The sequence below is a fragment of the Carcharodon carcharias genome, chromosome 33 (assembly GCF_017639515.1).
Source record: "Carcharodon carcharias isolate sCarCar2 chromosome 33, sCarCar2.pri, whole genome shotgun sequence".
Taxonomy (NCBI): domain Eukaryota; kingdom Metazoa; phylum Chordata; class Chondrichthyes; order Lamniformes; family Lamnidae; genus Carcharodon; species Carcharodon carcharias.
In genome coordinates, this window is record NC_054499.1 from 20,942,528 (window position 1) to 20,957,595 (window position 15,068).

Sequence of the window (15,068 nt, forward strand, 5' to 3'; positions counted from 1 at the left end):
TCTTCAACACCGATCAAATTACCCCTTCATCGACTATATTTCATGGGAATACAAGCCTAGTTTATGTAAATTATCCCTGTAATTTAACCCATTTAGCCTGATATTATTCTGGTGAAGTTGCCCTGCACCCTCTCCAAAGCCATATACCCTCCAGAGTTATGGTACCCAGAACTGTACGTAGTATACTAATGGGAGTCTAAACAGAGCTTTTTGTATCTACTTGCATTCCAGAGCTTTTTGTATCTACTTGCATTCCTTTGTATTCCAGCCTCCTTCAGATATAGGCCAACATTTCATTAACCTTCTTCATTACTTTTTGTGCCTATCCGCTGGCTTCAGGTGATTGCTGTACTTAGATTCTGACATCTCTCTGACCACCCCCATAACCCCTCCATCCCCAAAAGTTTCTATCTTCTTGCCATTCAGAAATTACTCTGATCAATTCTCATTGGTTAAAAGTGGATGATGTTACGTTGACCCACACTGAACTCCATCTGCACTATTATAATGTGCTGCCCAACTTGAGTCATCAACAAATCTGCATCTACTGCTTTCTATTCCTTCTTCATAAATATAGTGAAAAGCTGAGGTTCCAGTACGGATCCCTGGGGAACAACTCTGATCATATGCTGCCAAGTTCAGTGCATATCCCTACTCTTGGTCTCCTACTCCTGACCATTTCCCTATCCTGTCAATCGATTGCATCCAATTCCATGCACTTCTTTTTAGTTCACAGTTTCTTATGTGGAATCTTATTGAATAGCTGCCAGATGTCTACGTAATTAATATGTTTTGACATTCCCTCAACTACCACATTGGTAACCCCCTCAAAAAAATCCACCGAGTTTGTTAAACAATATCTACCCATAAAAAATTCATGCTAGCTCTCTCTGATTAGTTCATGTTTGTCACAGTGCTCAGTCATTGTGCTTAATAACAGATTCTTGTAGCTTCTCCATAAAAGGTGTTAGCCTAATAGGCTGGCAATTTCCTGGTTTATCTCACTTACCCTTCTTAAATAGTGTGGTGACATTGACAATTTTCCAATCGAAAGGGCAATTCCGGAAACAAGAGTGTTTTGGAAGAGCATGACCAGACCATCTACAATTTCCTCGTCGACATCTCTCAGTACCCTGAGCTGGCTACCATCAGGTCCTGGAGTCTTTCTATCTTTAGTCTTATTATCTTCTCTACTGTCATTTAAATTACTGATAAGAAATCTAATAACATACTCCTCTTGATATAATTTAAGTTTTCTACATTTTCCTGGTATTATTTGTTTCAAAAGATTTCACAATTTAAAAAAAAATCTCCATTAAATATACTATTAGCCTTCTCTATGTAGCACCTATATTTCAACTCTCAATTATAATTCTGCATCCCCAGTTCTATCCTTTACAAAATGTCATGAAAGTGACTATAATCCAACTAGTTTACCAATAATGTCCATCTTTCAAGAGACTCCTTAAATATAATTAGTAAATTCCAGCTAGCAATGCTGTAAGCAATTCAGGAAGTAGTTCACCTGTAGAAACTAGAAGTTATATTTTCAATTTCTATTTAACTTTAATAACCTTAGAAGGCTCCTCAAATGAAGCCATGTGGGTAGCACTTAAAAACAAAAAAGGAGCAATCACATTACTGGGAGTGTACTATAGGTCCCCAAACACTCAGAGAGAAATGGAAAAGCAGATATGTAGGCAATTTCAGAGAAGTATAAAAATAATAGGGTAGTAATAGTGGGGGGTTTCAACTTCCCCAACATTAACTGGGTTAGTCATAGTGTGATAGGTTTAGAGGGAGCAGAATTCTTAAAATGCATCCAGGAGAGCTTTTTAAGCCAGTACGTAGAAGGTCCAACAAGAGAGGGGGCGGTCCTGGACTTAATTTTAGGGAATGAAGCCGTGCAAGTGATAGAGTTATCAGTAGGGGAGCATTTTGCAGATAGTGATCATAACTCCATTCAACGTTGTTGTGGAAAAGGACAAGGATGGGCCAGAAATCAGAGTTCTAAATTAGGGGAAGGCTGATTTTAATAAGATCAAATATGATTTGGCCAGAGTGGACTGGGAGCAGCTACTTTTAGATAAATCTGCTTCAGATCAGTGGGACTCATTCAATAAGGAAATAAGGAGAGTACAGGACCAACATATTCCAGTAAAGATAAAGGGTGGGACCCAACATATCCAGGGAACACTGGATGTCGAGGGATATACAGGATTGGATAAAGAGAAAAAGGGAGGCTTATGGCAAATACCGAGGTCTCAAAACAGGGAAGCCCTAAAGGAGTATAGAACGTGTAGAGGAACTTAAAAAGGAAATTAGGAGAGCAAAAAGTGGGCATGAGAAAACATTGGCAGGTGAAATAAAGGAAAGTCCAAAGTTATTTTACAAGTGCATTAAGAGTAAGAGGATAACTAGGGAAAGAGTAGGGCCCATTAAGGACCATAGTGGTAATGTGTGTGTGGAGACGGAAGATGTAGGTGGAGTTCTAAATGAATACTTTGTGTCGATGTTCACAAGTGACAGGGACAACATGGGTATGGAAATCAGACAGTAGGACTGTGAAATTATTAAAGAAATTAGCATAGAAAGGGAGGAGGTTCTAAGTGGTCTCGCAGGCTTAAAAGTAGATAAATCTTCAGGCCCGGATGAAATGTATCCCAGGCAAGGGAGGAGATGGCTGGGGTGCTGGCAATAATTTTCATTACCTCTCTGGCCACAGGAGAGGTGCCAGAGGACTGGAGGACAGCGAATATGGTACCGTTATTCAAGAAGAGAGGAAGGGATAAACCAGGGAACTACAGGCCAGTCATTCTAACCTCAGTGGTGGGGCAGGGATTAATCAAGGACAGGTTTTGTTAAGGGGAGGTCATGTCTGACCAATTTGATTGAATTTTTCGAAGAGGTGACCAGGTGTGTAGATGAAGGCATGGCGTTTGACATAGTCTACTTAGACTTCAGCAAGGCTTTTGATAAGGTCCCGCATGGGAGACTAATAACAAAGGTAAGAGCCCATGGAATCCAAGACAATTTGGCAAATTGGATCCAGAATTGACTGAGTGGCAGGAAGCAGAGGGTGATGGTCGAGGGGTATTTTTGTGATTGGACGCCTGTGTCCAATGGGGTTCCACAGGGGTCAGTGTTGGGTCCCTTGCTGTTTGTGGTATACATAAACGATTTAGGCTTGAATGTAGGAGGGTTGATCAGTAAGTTTGCAGATGACACAAGAATTGGTGGGGTGGTAAATAGTGAGGAGGATAGCCTTAGATTTCAGGAGGATATCGACGGGCTGGTCAGATGGGCAAATGGAATTTAATCCTGATAAGTGTGAGGTGATGCACTTGGGCAGGACAAACAAGGCACGAGAATACACAATGAATGGTAGAACCCTGGGAAGTACTGAGGATCAGAAGGACATTGGTATGCATGTCCACTGGTCCCTTAAGATAGCGGGACAGGTAGATAAGGTGGTTAAGAAGGCTTATGGGATACTTGCCTTTATTAAACAAGGCATAGAATATAAGAGAAGAGAGGTTATGCTGGAAGTGTATAAAACACTGGTTAGGCCACAGCTAGAGTATTGCATGCAGTTCTGGAATCTGCATTATAGGAAGGATGTGATTGCACTAGAGTGAGTGAAAAGGAGATTTACCAGGATAAAAGCAAAATACTGCAGATGCTGGAAATCTGAAACAAAAACAAAAATAGCTGGAAAAACTCAGCATTTCTGACAGGATCAGCTAAGAGGAATGCAGTTAATGTTTCGAGTCCATATGAATCATCAATACTAAGGAAAAATAGAAATGAGGTGAAATATAAGCTGTTTGAGGGGGTTGGGACAGGTACAGCTGGATAGAGGGCCAGTGATAGGTGGAGGCAAAGAAGAGATTGCCAAAGATGTCATAGACAAAAGAACAAAGGGGTATTGACGGTGGTGATATTAGCTAAGGAATGTGATAATGGCGACATTAAGGGTACAAAGCAGGAAGAGCAAGTGACAGATGGTCCTCGTGGGGAGAGGGATCGAAATAGGCTAAAAGGTGGAGATAAAACAATGGATGAAAATAAATTTAAAAATAATAGAAATAGGTGGGAAAAGAAAAATATATTAAAAAATATATTTTAAAAAATTAGAAAAAAGGGGGATCAGAAAGGGGGTGGGGACGGAGAAGAGAGTTCATGATCTGAAGTTGTTGAACTCAATATTCAGTCCGGAAGGCTGTAAAGTGCCTAACCGGAAGATGAGGTGCTGTTCCTCCAGTTTGCGTTGAGCTTCACTGGAACACTGCAGCAAACCAAGGACGGACATGTGGGTATGACAGCAGAGTGGTGTGTTGAAATGGCAAGCGACAGGGAGGTCTGGGTCATGCTTGCGGACAGACCAAAGATGTTCCGCAAAGCGGTCACCCAGTCTGCTTTTGGTCTCTCCAATGTAGAGGAGACTGCATTGGGAGCGGCGAATGCAGTAGACTAAATTGATGGAAGTGCAAGTGAAGTGGTATTGGGACCCTTGCTTTTCCTGATATACATTAATAATCTAGATCTTGGTGTGCAGGGGACAATTTCAAAGTCTGCCACTGATACAAAGCTTGGGAGTGTTGTAAACTGTGAGGGGGACAGTGTAGAGCTTCATAAGGACATAGACAAGTTGGTGGAGTGGACAGGTAGGTGGCAGATGAATTTTAATGCCGAGAAGTGTGAGGTGATGCGTTTTGGTAGGAAGAACATGGACAGACAATATCAAATAAGAGGTGAAATTCTGAAGGGGATGCAGGAGCAGATAGACCTAGGTGTATATGTGCATAGATCATGAAAAGTGGCAGGACAAGTGGAGAGAGCAACTAATAAAGCATATGGTATCCTGGGCTTTATTAATAGGGGCATATAGTACAAGAGCAGGGAGGTTATGCTGAATTTATATAAGACACTTGTTAGGCCTCAGCTGGAATATTGTGTACAGTTCTGGGCGCCACATTTCAGGAAGGGTGTGAGCACATTGGAGAGAGTGCATAAGAGGTTTACAAGAACGGTTCCAGGTATGAAAAACTTCAGCTATGAAGATAGATTGGAGAGCTGTTCTCCTTGGAGAGAAGACGGCTAAGAGGAGATTTGATAGAGATGTTCAAAATCTTGAGGGTGGTGGACAGAGTAGATAGGGAGAAGCTGTTCCGCTTGTAAAACAATCAAGAACGAGGGGGCGTAGACTTAAAGAGATTTACAATAGAAGCAAATAACACGTGAGAAAATTGTTTTTCACACAGCGAGTGGTTCGGGTCTGGAACGCACTGCCTGGGAGTGTGGTGGAGGCAGGTTCAATCGAGGCACTCAAGAGGGCATTAGACGATTATTTGAATAGAAACAATGTGCAGGGAAAAGGCAGGGCAATGGCACTAGGTCATAATGTTCATTTGGAGAGTCGGTGCAGACACGATGGGCCAGATGGCCTCCCTCTGTGCCGTTAAAATTCTGTGATTATGTACACTACAGGTAATTTTCTCATTGAAAAGGATGAAAAACTACAGTGGGACTCCCTTAGCATACTCACAACACCCATCTAAGGGGCACAAACTATTTGGAAACATCATTTGTCAAGGAGTGCATGCTTATTCTGAAAATACCCATTTTAGTCCTGATAAAGTGCTGATAAAAGGGGGGAAATACACAAGACAGATTTGAAGGGAAAGGAACTGCTTTATGTTGAGTGGTCTTTTGGAACTTGTTAACATAGCAGTTACATTGTTGAAGCAGTAATTCAGTCTGGACTAATGACCTGGAGACATGAGTTCAAATTCCACCGCAGCAGATGGTGAATTTAATTCAATTAAGTAAACCTCAGATAAAAAGCTAGCATCAGTAATGATGACCACAAAACTACTAGTCTCCTTTAGGGGAGGAAACCTACTGTTCTTACCCGATCTGAAGCTAAGACTGATTTTTCACAACATGAGGAAATCTTGGAAGACAAAAACTAAGGCCGAATATTTCCAAGATGAGTACTATCTGATCCACCTTTTTACATAGACTCAGCACCAAGGCATCCTCACCAAACTTGCTTGTAACTACGAGCACCCTTTAACATTCGTGAGGACAAGCTCAAACTTAACATAAACACCATACTATCGTAACCCAAGTTGCCATCTGACAGACCACTCAACATAGAGCTGTTCCTCCTTTCACATCTATTGTCTGGTTTCCCCTTCTTATTAACACTGATGGGGTTTTTTTTTGTTTAGTATTTTGGTTTTTAGGGTGACTGGCACATGTCTGAGAGTGGGAGGGGGAAACAAAAATGATTCGCCGGCAAGCGTATGGAATTTGCAACAGTGGCTTTGGTTATCCACATCTTTAACTGGAGGATATTGCAGCTCACATAAGACTAGAAGTTAAAATAATAAATGGCACAGAAAAGCTAAATCTGCAAACCAGTTCAAATTAAACTTTGGCAGTTAAGATATAGGGGCTGCGATGAGGAAATCTATGGAAACTTTCTGGATGATGAACAGAGATGACCTTCATCTGTGTCCATCTTGTGATGTTATGAAAGCACCTACTGTGTCCTTTCTTGAAAAACAAATCATTCACTCCAGAACAGATGAAGTATCATAAAAAACATTATGAAAAATGCTCATGATAGCAAGAATCATTTAGAAGGAAGATTGTGATGGGGTCATGCAGCTTGAGTGAAAGCTGGTATTCACAGGAGAAAGCAAAACATAATCCCACATGATCAAGCAGGCTAACACTTCAATGCATAGCATCACAGAATGATAGGACATGGATAGTTCTGGTAATTATCAGTGCATTGAATTCTTCTTCATACCCATGTCATTTAAAGTCAGATGAAGAGGAGAAAGGCAACACATAATTAACACTTTTTTACGCATCACATTTTCTTTCTTACCAGCTTTCTTCAGAAACCAATGGCTAAGATAGTTAGCAGTATCACACTGTGTTCTCAGTCCAAAATTCACTATTCACCACCTGAAAGGACTTGGGGAAGGTGCATGTGTAACTCCTAGAAAACCCATTTCTAGGACAGCAAAATCCCAGGCATCAATATGTTTTTTGCTTTGAGATTTGAAACCCACAGAATGACTTAGTTATTCCAAGTAGGTTCAGAATCAAGGGCATTCTACACAGTCACCATCTTTCCTCACCTTCAGAATGATACTTCGAACTCTGGGAACAGACTGACTAATGTACTGCAGATGCGTGCCAGTTTGAATTACAGTGCAATGTCTCACCATTTCCTGTCCAATGTCCTATTTGATCAAGAGCTGGAACACATTGTTTTGTGATTAACCACATAATTGACACACCAACAATGATTGCATAATGCACACTCCCAAACAAAAAGGTGTGTTTCATATTATTAGACATATTTCTGAAGCAGGTAACGCAATCATTTATGGCCATTGCAGGGTCATTTGAAACACTGGTGAAAAGGCATGCGTTATATCTTACACTTAAACATTCAGCAATTACCAGGGCTTCTGAAATCTGCCCTTCCTTTTGTTTTCAATGACGAGCACCACCTTTTCTGCTTTCCAACTCATTGGGGTTTTACCCAATCCAATGGGCACTAAGGGAATGAAGGTATATGGGAATATGGCAGGAAAGTGACGCTGGAAGTCGAGAATCAGCCATAATCTTACTGAATAATAGAGTAGACTCAAAGAATAGTATGTCCTATCTCTGTTCCTAATTCTTATGTCCTTAATGATATTTCAAAGGTATTGGTGAAGAAAGTTACAACCTCTTCAGGGCACTCCACCAGCAGTTAAATTGAAACTGAGAGAGCACTTTGGCTATCTTCAGCTTGCTAAAGCTTTCAACAATACCCTTCATAATGGGGTTAGAAGTTCCAAGTGTGCCCTCTCTCAAACTCCTTTGAAGTCAGGAATCTCTATTCTCTCTTCACTGCTAAAAATGATTTAGTTCCATCACACCACTGCCATGGTTCATTCCAAAATTGTCTTGTACCCATCTCTCAATCATGAGAATCTTAAGGAATACTGTGATATTTTCTGCTGCATTCCTCTCAATCACTCTTGCCCTCACACTGTTCAACTTTATAGGTCTCCGTATACCAATCCCCTCCACCCCCAACCAAGTTCATAATCTTAGGAGCCTTTTTACAGCCGTTCTTTTCCATCCATGTCACTTTTTATTTTCCTGGTTTTTTTTGACTGTTCTGGAATCTGCTGTTTCTTGCAGTGTGAAATGAATTGCTCAACACTTAACTTTCACTTGTAAGAAATGGGAGTAGGTGGCTCTATAGCCCTATAAGCCTGCTCCACCATTTACTAAAACCATGGTCAATCCATGGCCTCAACTCCACTTTCCTGCCCCATCCTGATATCCTTTAAAGCTCAAAAAGCTGTCAATCACTGCCTTGAACATACTCAATGACTGAGCACCTATAAGCTACACGATTCCAAAGATTCACAAACTCGAGCGAAGAAATTCTTACTTTCAGTCCAAAATGGTCGCCCCCTTATCTGCTCCCACCCTCCCTTTTATATGGTTCTTTCCAGTTAATTTCTTACTTGCAGCATTTTATTAATTTGAAGCCTGCTCCCATGAAATCAATGTCTTAATAGTTTTTATTTTCTGTTCTGTTTTCGTTTCAACAACTAAAATTAAGACCTTTCTGAAAAGCAAATTCCAATTGTCACCTGGTCTATTACTCCCATCAATTAGGCAGAAATCCAACATTGCCCTCCCTCCCACTTGTGCCTCCCTCTCTCACCTGCCACTTAAGGCAATTCATAAAGCATTTCAATAAACTCCTTCGCACAAACTATTGCCATTGTGAATTCCAGCCAATTTCAGGTCCAATCTCTCCCTCTCTCAATCACAGCTGAGGCCTTATTACTAATATTTATGGCCTTCCATAGCAGCGCATCTATCTGTGTTTTATCTTGCGCTAGCCAACAACATTTCCCTACCATCATAATCAAGTTATAGATTTAACTCTCACATTGACATCTTCTAAAACACAGAATTTAAAACACATGTTCATCTATGAAAAAACTGATTCAGACCTTTCAACTTTTGACAGTAACTAGTTAAAACCAGCACCATTCGCTATCCAGAGCCATAACTCAGACCACTGGCTTGAATGAGGACCATTTCACTGCTTGGATCACGGTAAAACAAAATCAATGACTTTTTTTTTTAAACTTGCACTTTTTTGTGTTTGTTTAAAAAAAGAACAAAGTGCCTCAATTCTCAACTCGTAGCAGATGGGCTCTGCACAAAAGCCCAGAGGTGTACATCAGCTAAGAGTGTAGCTGGTGGGGACATGATATGCTAATCATATAAGCACCATTTATCAACTCTAGTGGGAATGGGTACTGTTAGCTCTGATGATAGAACTGATACAAGTAAAGAAAGGTAAAGTTAAATATTAATCAGAGAATTTGCACAGACATAGCACAACTTTGTGTCCAACAAATTCAGAATTGGCACATTTTAATTATTCAAAATAATTTCTGGTAATAGAAGAAAAGACTACTTTTTGCTTTACCTTGTATACTTGTCCGTAGGTGCCATTTCCAACAACTTCCACCAGTTCAAAAATACCCGCAGGGTCCTGAATAGAGCAAAAACATACGTTGAGTGAAGTTGAACAGTTATAAGTTTTCAAGTATAATAACAATGTCTAACTTCCACACTGCTGATATTAAAAATATTTCCATCTCTACAAGGTGAGTGTTCCAACTGCTCCCTCCCTCCGCCACCACTTTGCAGACTAATGCTATTTTAGTAATGGCTATGTTGAATTGTCACCCCGAAATGTGACAGTAGTCTACACTATGGTTGACTCTTGTCAGTTGGCTAGATGACTGTAATGCTGCTACCCCTCCTGCTCAATCCCCATCCTGGCTGTAGTAGTTTATGGATACCAATCCCCACGCTTCCGGAGTGGTGCTTTTCAAGCTTCATATGTAAATTGGCTCTCTTTCTCCAATGGAGAGCGATGCCTCTGGTCCAGTGTGGACTTGGCTAATTACCAATATCCTCAGGACAATTAGAGATGGGTAATAAATGTTGCCACATCTCTAAAACATTTTTTTAAATACTAAATTAAGACTCCAAAATCTGTGCTAAAAGTAATGAGATCTATGCAAATTAATGGGAGCATCTATTTAAACCTGTAAAAACACAATACAACGTAGTCTAAGAGAAACAAGTGTTAGAATATTCCTGAGTTGAACCTTTACCCAAATCCAGTTTGCTTTTCATTTAATGTAAGAGTACTTGCACCAAAAAGTCAGCCCAGTATAGAGTAGAAGTAGCATTGTTGCATAATACCAATTGTTACAAACGACTTTGGATCAATAAAGAAATGCTGCATTGCCAAAAAAATACCTTGTGCTTTTTATTAAAAAAAAGTCAAGGCAACAGAAATCTAACAATTTCTTTTCCTTCTGTGACAGAATTGTTCAACAATATTTCAGGCATAAGCATTTCATCCAGTCTGGTATTAAGGAGAAAATGCCACTGAATTTTCTCAAATGGTGAAGCTTGCCTTGAAAGGTCAATTATCTGCACTTAAGCAGGCAAAGGACATCAGATGAACATTCAACTTATCTGCAATGTGCTCACTGCCTGTGATGCGAAGCAAAAAGCAGAAAAACAACTTAACAACGTGCTGGTCTTTCTACCACCACTACCATCAAACCACCCCCTTTCCAGAGGTACCATGATTAATCTTATGTCGGCTGTTGTCCAAAGGACCAGTAACTGGCTACATTCTGCCCAGAGTCTGGCAATGTCTGCGGTGAGTTGGAGCTTGCGCAGCATGACAGATTTCAATTTGTCCTCCCTCCCAATGAGGGCCCTGCTGTCCTCTCTGCCAAGGTCTTGGTCTGAATCTTCAACTTTCATGGAGATTCGTTTAAGACTAGTCCAAGGTGACTAGCAACTGACTGGTGGGGAGGAGGAAGGGAGGCAAGGAACACATCAGTAAGGGGAATCAGCCCCGCCTGCTACACACTTTGCAAATTTCCTTTTATATTTTCCTTTAGCAATGTAAAACCTTTTGTGGAGATGCATGCTCAGACGCATCCTTATCTACATAAAGCGTATATCACAAAAAAAAGTCCTTCTACTATTTGTAGATCCAAAAAAGTCACTGACAGTTCCTAAATTAGGGCACAGTGCACAGAATGCCAAGCCTCAAGTATATCAAATCGATTAGAGAGAGATTCCCTGGAGAGATCAAGCAGTGAAAGCAATGCTGCCAAGACTCCCAATACTTCAATACTGTGCAAATACTTTCGCTGCTTATAGGCAAGGCGAGTAAATCCATCACTTTCTCCTCATGCTGTGTGTCCCTTAATTCCAGCCAGTTTTTAAAATAATCTTCACAGATTCTACATGGCTGCAAAATAAGGCAGCCAAAGTATAACTTGTATAATACCATTCTTACTTCCATAAGGATGACATTTTATTTTTAAAAACCCAAGGTGAGGAGTTAAAGGGACAGGGACAGAATGGATGAGCACCAGAATGTGTATGAGCAGATAAAAGGTCTGACTAATGTGGCTTTTATGAAGGGATCACTAACAAGGTGGAGTGTCTACAGATGTTGATGGTGCCCATATGGGCTTCCAAGACATTTACTACAGAGTCATAAAGGATGAGGTAGACCATTCAGCCCACACTACCTGTGCTGAATCTTTGAATGAGGTAATCAAATTCATCCTATTCCCACACAGTCCTGCAGATTTTTCAAGTATATATCCAATTCCCTTTTGCAAGTTACCATTGGACTTGCTTCCCTGACCCATTCAAGCAGAGCACCCTCCCCAAAAGACTTTTTTACGCTGGGCCAATTGAAATTTTCTAGATGCAGATCAACAAAATTTGTACTGGGTTGGGGTATCAAAAGCTACAGATGAAAGGGAAGACAAATGGAGTTGATCTAATTGAACTGCGGAAGAGGAGAAGGTTTGGAAAGCCTACTGCTATGGTCTTCCTCATTACTCTGGCTGGGTAACAGATGCTGGCCTTAGCAGCAACACTCACATCCCATGAAAAAATATACACTACTGAATGAACCATCTTGATGGCCAAAAGTGCTGCAATAATTTTATAGCCTTTTCAATTGGAGTTGATTTGAACCTTAAAAAAAATTCTAAAATCATGTCAATCCATCAAAGTAGAGAAAACTGGTGAATAGGCAGATCTGAAATATATACATTAGATTTAATATTGATAAAATATAGCGAATGTAGCTGAAAGGTCTAAGCGTTTACTTCTCTGAAAGAGTTCCACTTATATCAGAATTGTATGATGAACTGAAATTGTAAATTAAATTTTTAATTCTCTGAAACAGTATCGAAGATCTTTGTAGGATTTGTTCCCTTCTATTCCAAATGAATTTCTAAAAAAATGGCCCAACATGATGTTAGAGACCAAGCTAGGGCCGCAGAATTCAAAAACAAACTTTTATCACATATTTAGCACAGAAAGAAAAATAAGTAAAGATGGAAAGTGAGATTTTAGACTAGCAGTATGGCACTAAAGTCAGTTAAGTTGTCACAGAAAGATCTTTGTTTTTGATTTATTCATGGGATGTGAGGATCGCTGGCTGGGCCTGCATTTATTCTCCATCCCTAAGTGCCCTTGAGAAGGTGGTGATGAGCTGAGTTCTTGAATTGCTCAGGGCTATTATAAGGGATGACTTAGTCAGGACGGTGTGTGTCTTGGGAGGTCAACTTGCAAGATAGTGGTACTCCCTTGAGGCTGCTGCCCTTGTCCCGGGTGGTAGAGGTTGAAGGGTGCTGTCACAGAAGCCTTGACAAGTTGCTACAATACATCTTGTAGAAGGGTAAAAGCTGCAGCCACAGTGTGCCAGTGACAGACAAACTGAACGTTCAAGGTGGTGGGTGGGGTTCCAATCAAGCTGGCTGCTTTCTCAGAGTTACAAAGAGTCATTGTGGCATAGGATGCCACCATTCGGCCCATCCTGACCATGCCAGTGGTATCTATTTTTCAAAAAAAGTTGCAAGTACTTAAATTGTCCTGGATCATGTTCAGCTTCCTGAGTGTTGTTGGAGCTGCACTCGTCCAGGCAAGTAGAGATGGAGAGTTACTTGTCATGGAACACCAAGCCTTTGACTTGCTCATGTAGCTGGTCCAGTTGAGTTTCTAGTCAATAATGAGCTCCAAGAAATTGATGGTGGGGTATTCAGCTTGGATGCTGTCAGAGCCCACAGCCTTTGCTTGTAGACGTTTACAGCACAGGAGGCCACCATTCAGCCCAATGTGTCCATGCCGGTCAACAAAGATCTGACTACAGAAATGCCATTTTCCAACACTTTGGCCATAGCCCTGGAGGTTATGGCAACACAAATGAATATCTAAATACTTCTTAAATGTTATGACAGTTTCTGACTCAACCACCTTTCCAGGCAGTGAGTTCCACACTCCCACCACCCTCTGGGTGAAAAAAATTTCTCAACTCTTCTCTTAGCCTTCTACCTCTTAAATCTATGGCCCTGGCTATTGACCCCTTAACAAATGGAAAAACTGCCTTCCTATCCACCCTATCTATGCCCCTCACAATCTTATACACTTCTATCAGGTCCCTTCTCAACCTTCACTGCTCCAAGGAAAACAACACCAGCCCATCCAATCTTTCTTCATGGCTCAGGTTCTCCAGCCTAGGCAGCATCCAGGTAAATCTCCTCTGCACCTCCTCTCAGTGTAATCACATCCTTCCTATAATGTGGTGACCAGAACTGCACTCAGTACTCTAGTTGTGGCCTAACCTGTGTTTTATACAGTTCCAGCATAACCTCCCTGCTCTTGTATTCTATGCCTCGGCTAATAAAGGCAAGTATCCCATATGCCTTCTTAACCACCTTATCTATCTGCCCTGCTACCTTCAGAGATCTGTGGATATGCAAACCCATGTCCCTCTGATTTTCAGTACTTTCCAGGATCCTACCATTCATAATGTAATCTCTTACCTTGTTAGCCCTCCGTAAATGCATTACCTCACACTTTTCTGGGTTGAATTCTATTTGCCACTGTTCTGCCCACCTGACCAGTCCTTAGATATTTTCCTGCAGTTTACAGCTATCCTCTCACTATTTACCATCCTACCAATTATCGTGTCATCCGAGAACTTCTTGATCATACCACTTACGTTTAAGTCCAAATCATTTATGTACACCACAAACAGCAAGGGCCTCAGCACCAAGTCCTGTGGAAGCTCACTGGAAACAGTCTTCCAGTCATAGAAACATCCCTCTACCATCACCCTCTGCTTCCTGCCTCTCGGCCAATTTTGGATCCAACGTGCCACTTTGCCTTGGATCCCATGGGCTCTCACTTTTTTGACCAGTCTGCCATGAGGGTCCTTACCAAAAGCCTTGTTAAAGTCCATGTAGACCACACCAAATACATTACCCTCATCAACACTCCTGGTTACCTCCTCAAAAAATTCAATCAAATTTGTCAAACAAGACCTTCCCTTAGTAAATTCATGTTGACTATCCCTGATTAATTCTTCTCTTTCCAAGTGCAGATGTATTCTGTCCCTTAGAATTCTTTCTAGTAACTTCCCCACCACTGAGGTTAGACTGACTGGCCTTTAATTTCCTGATCTATCTCTTCCTCCTTTTTTTAATAATGCGACAACGTTAGCAGTCCTCCAGTCCTCTGGCACCTCACCTGTGGCCAGAGAAAATTTGAAAATTACTGCCAGGGCACCTGATATCTCTTCTCTTGCCTCCCCCAACAGCCTGGGAGACATCTCATCATGGCCTGTGGATTTATCCAGTTCTAAGGCCGCTAAACCCGCTAGTATCTTCTCTCCCTCTATGTTAATTTCCTCTAATATTTCACAGTCCTCCACCCTGATGCCTATAGCTGCGTCGTCCTTTTCCATTGTGAAGGCCGACACAAAGTATTGACACAATCATTGAGGACTGTGCTCACATCTGTCGAGTCCACACAGAGATTACCTCTATGATCCCTAACTGGCCCTACTCTTTCCCAAGTTATTCACTTGCTTTATGTATTTAAAAAGCCTCTTTTGGTTT

General features: G+C 41.1%; 1 protein-coding gene across 2 annotated transcripts in view; it reads right to left on the reverse strand.

Annotated features, from left to right (window-relative positions):
• Nucleotides 1-15,068, reverse strand: part of LOC121272297 (misshapen-like kinase 1) — a 276,034-nt gene that overhangs the window by 189,901 nt on the left and 71,065 nt on the right. For both annotated transcript variants that reach the window (XM_041178877.1, XM_041178876.1), the window contains exon 2: nucleotides 9,536-9,601. In XM_041178877.1, the coding sequence (XP_041034811.1) occupies nucleotides 9,536-9,601 (66 nt within the window). The remainder of the gene's footprint in view (nucleotides 1-9,535; nucleotides 9,602-15,068) is intronic.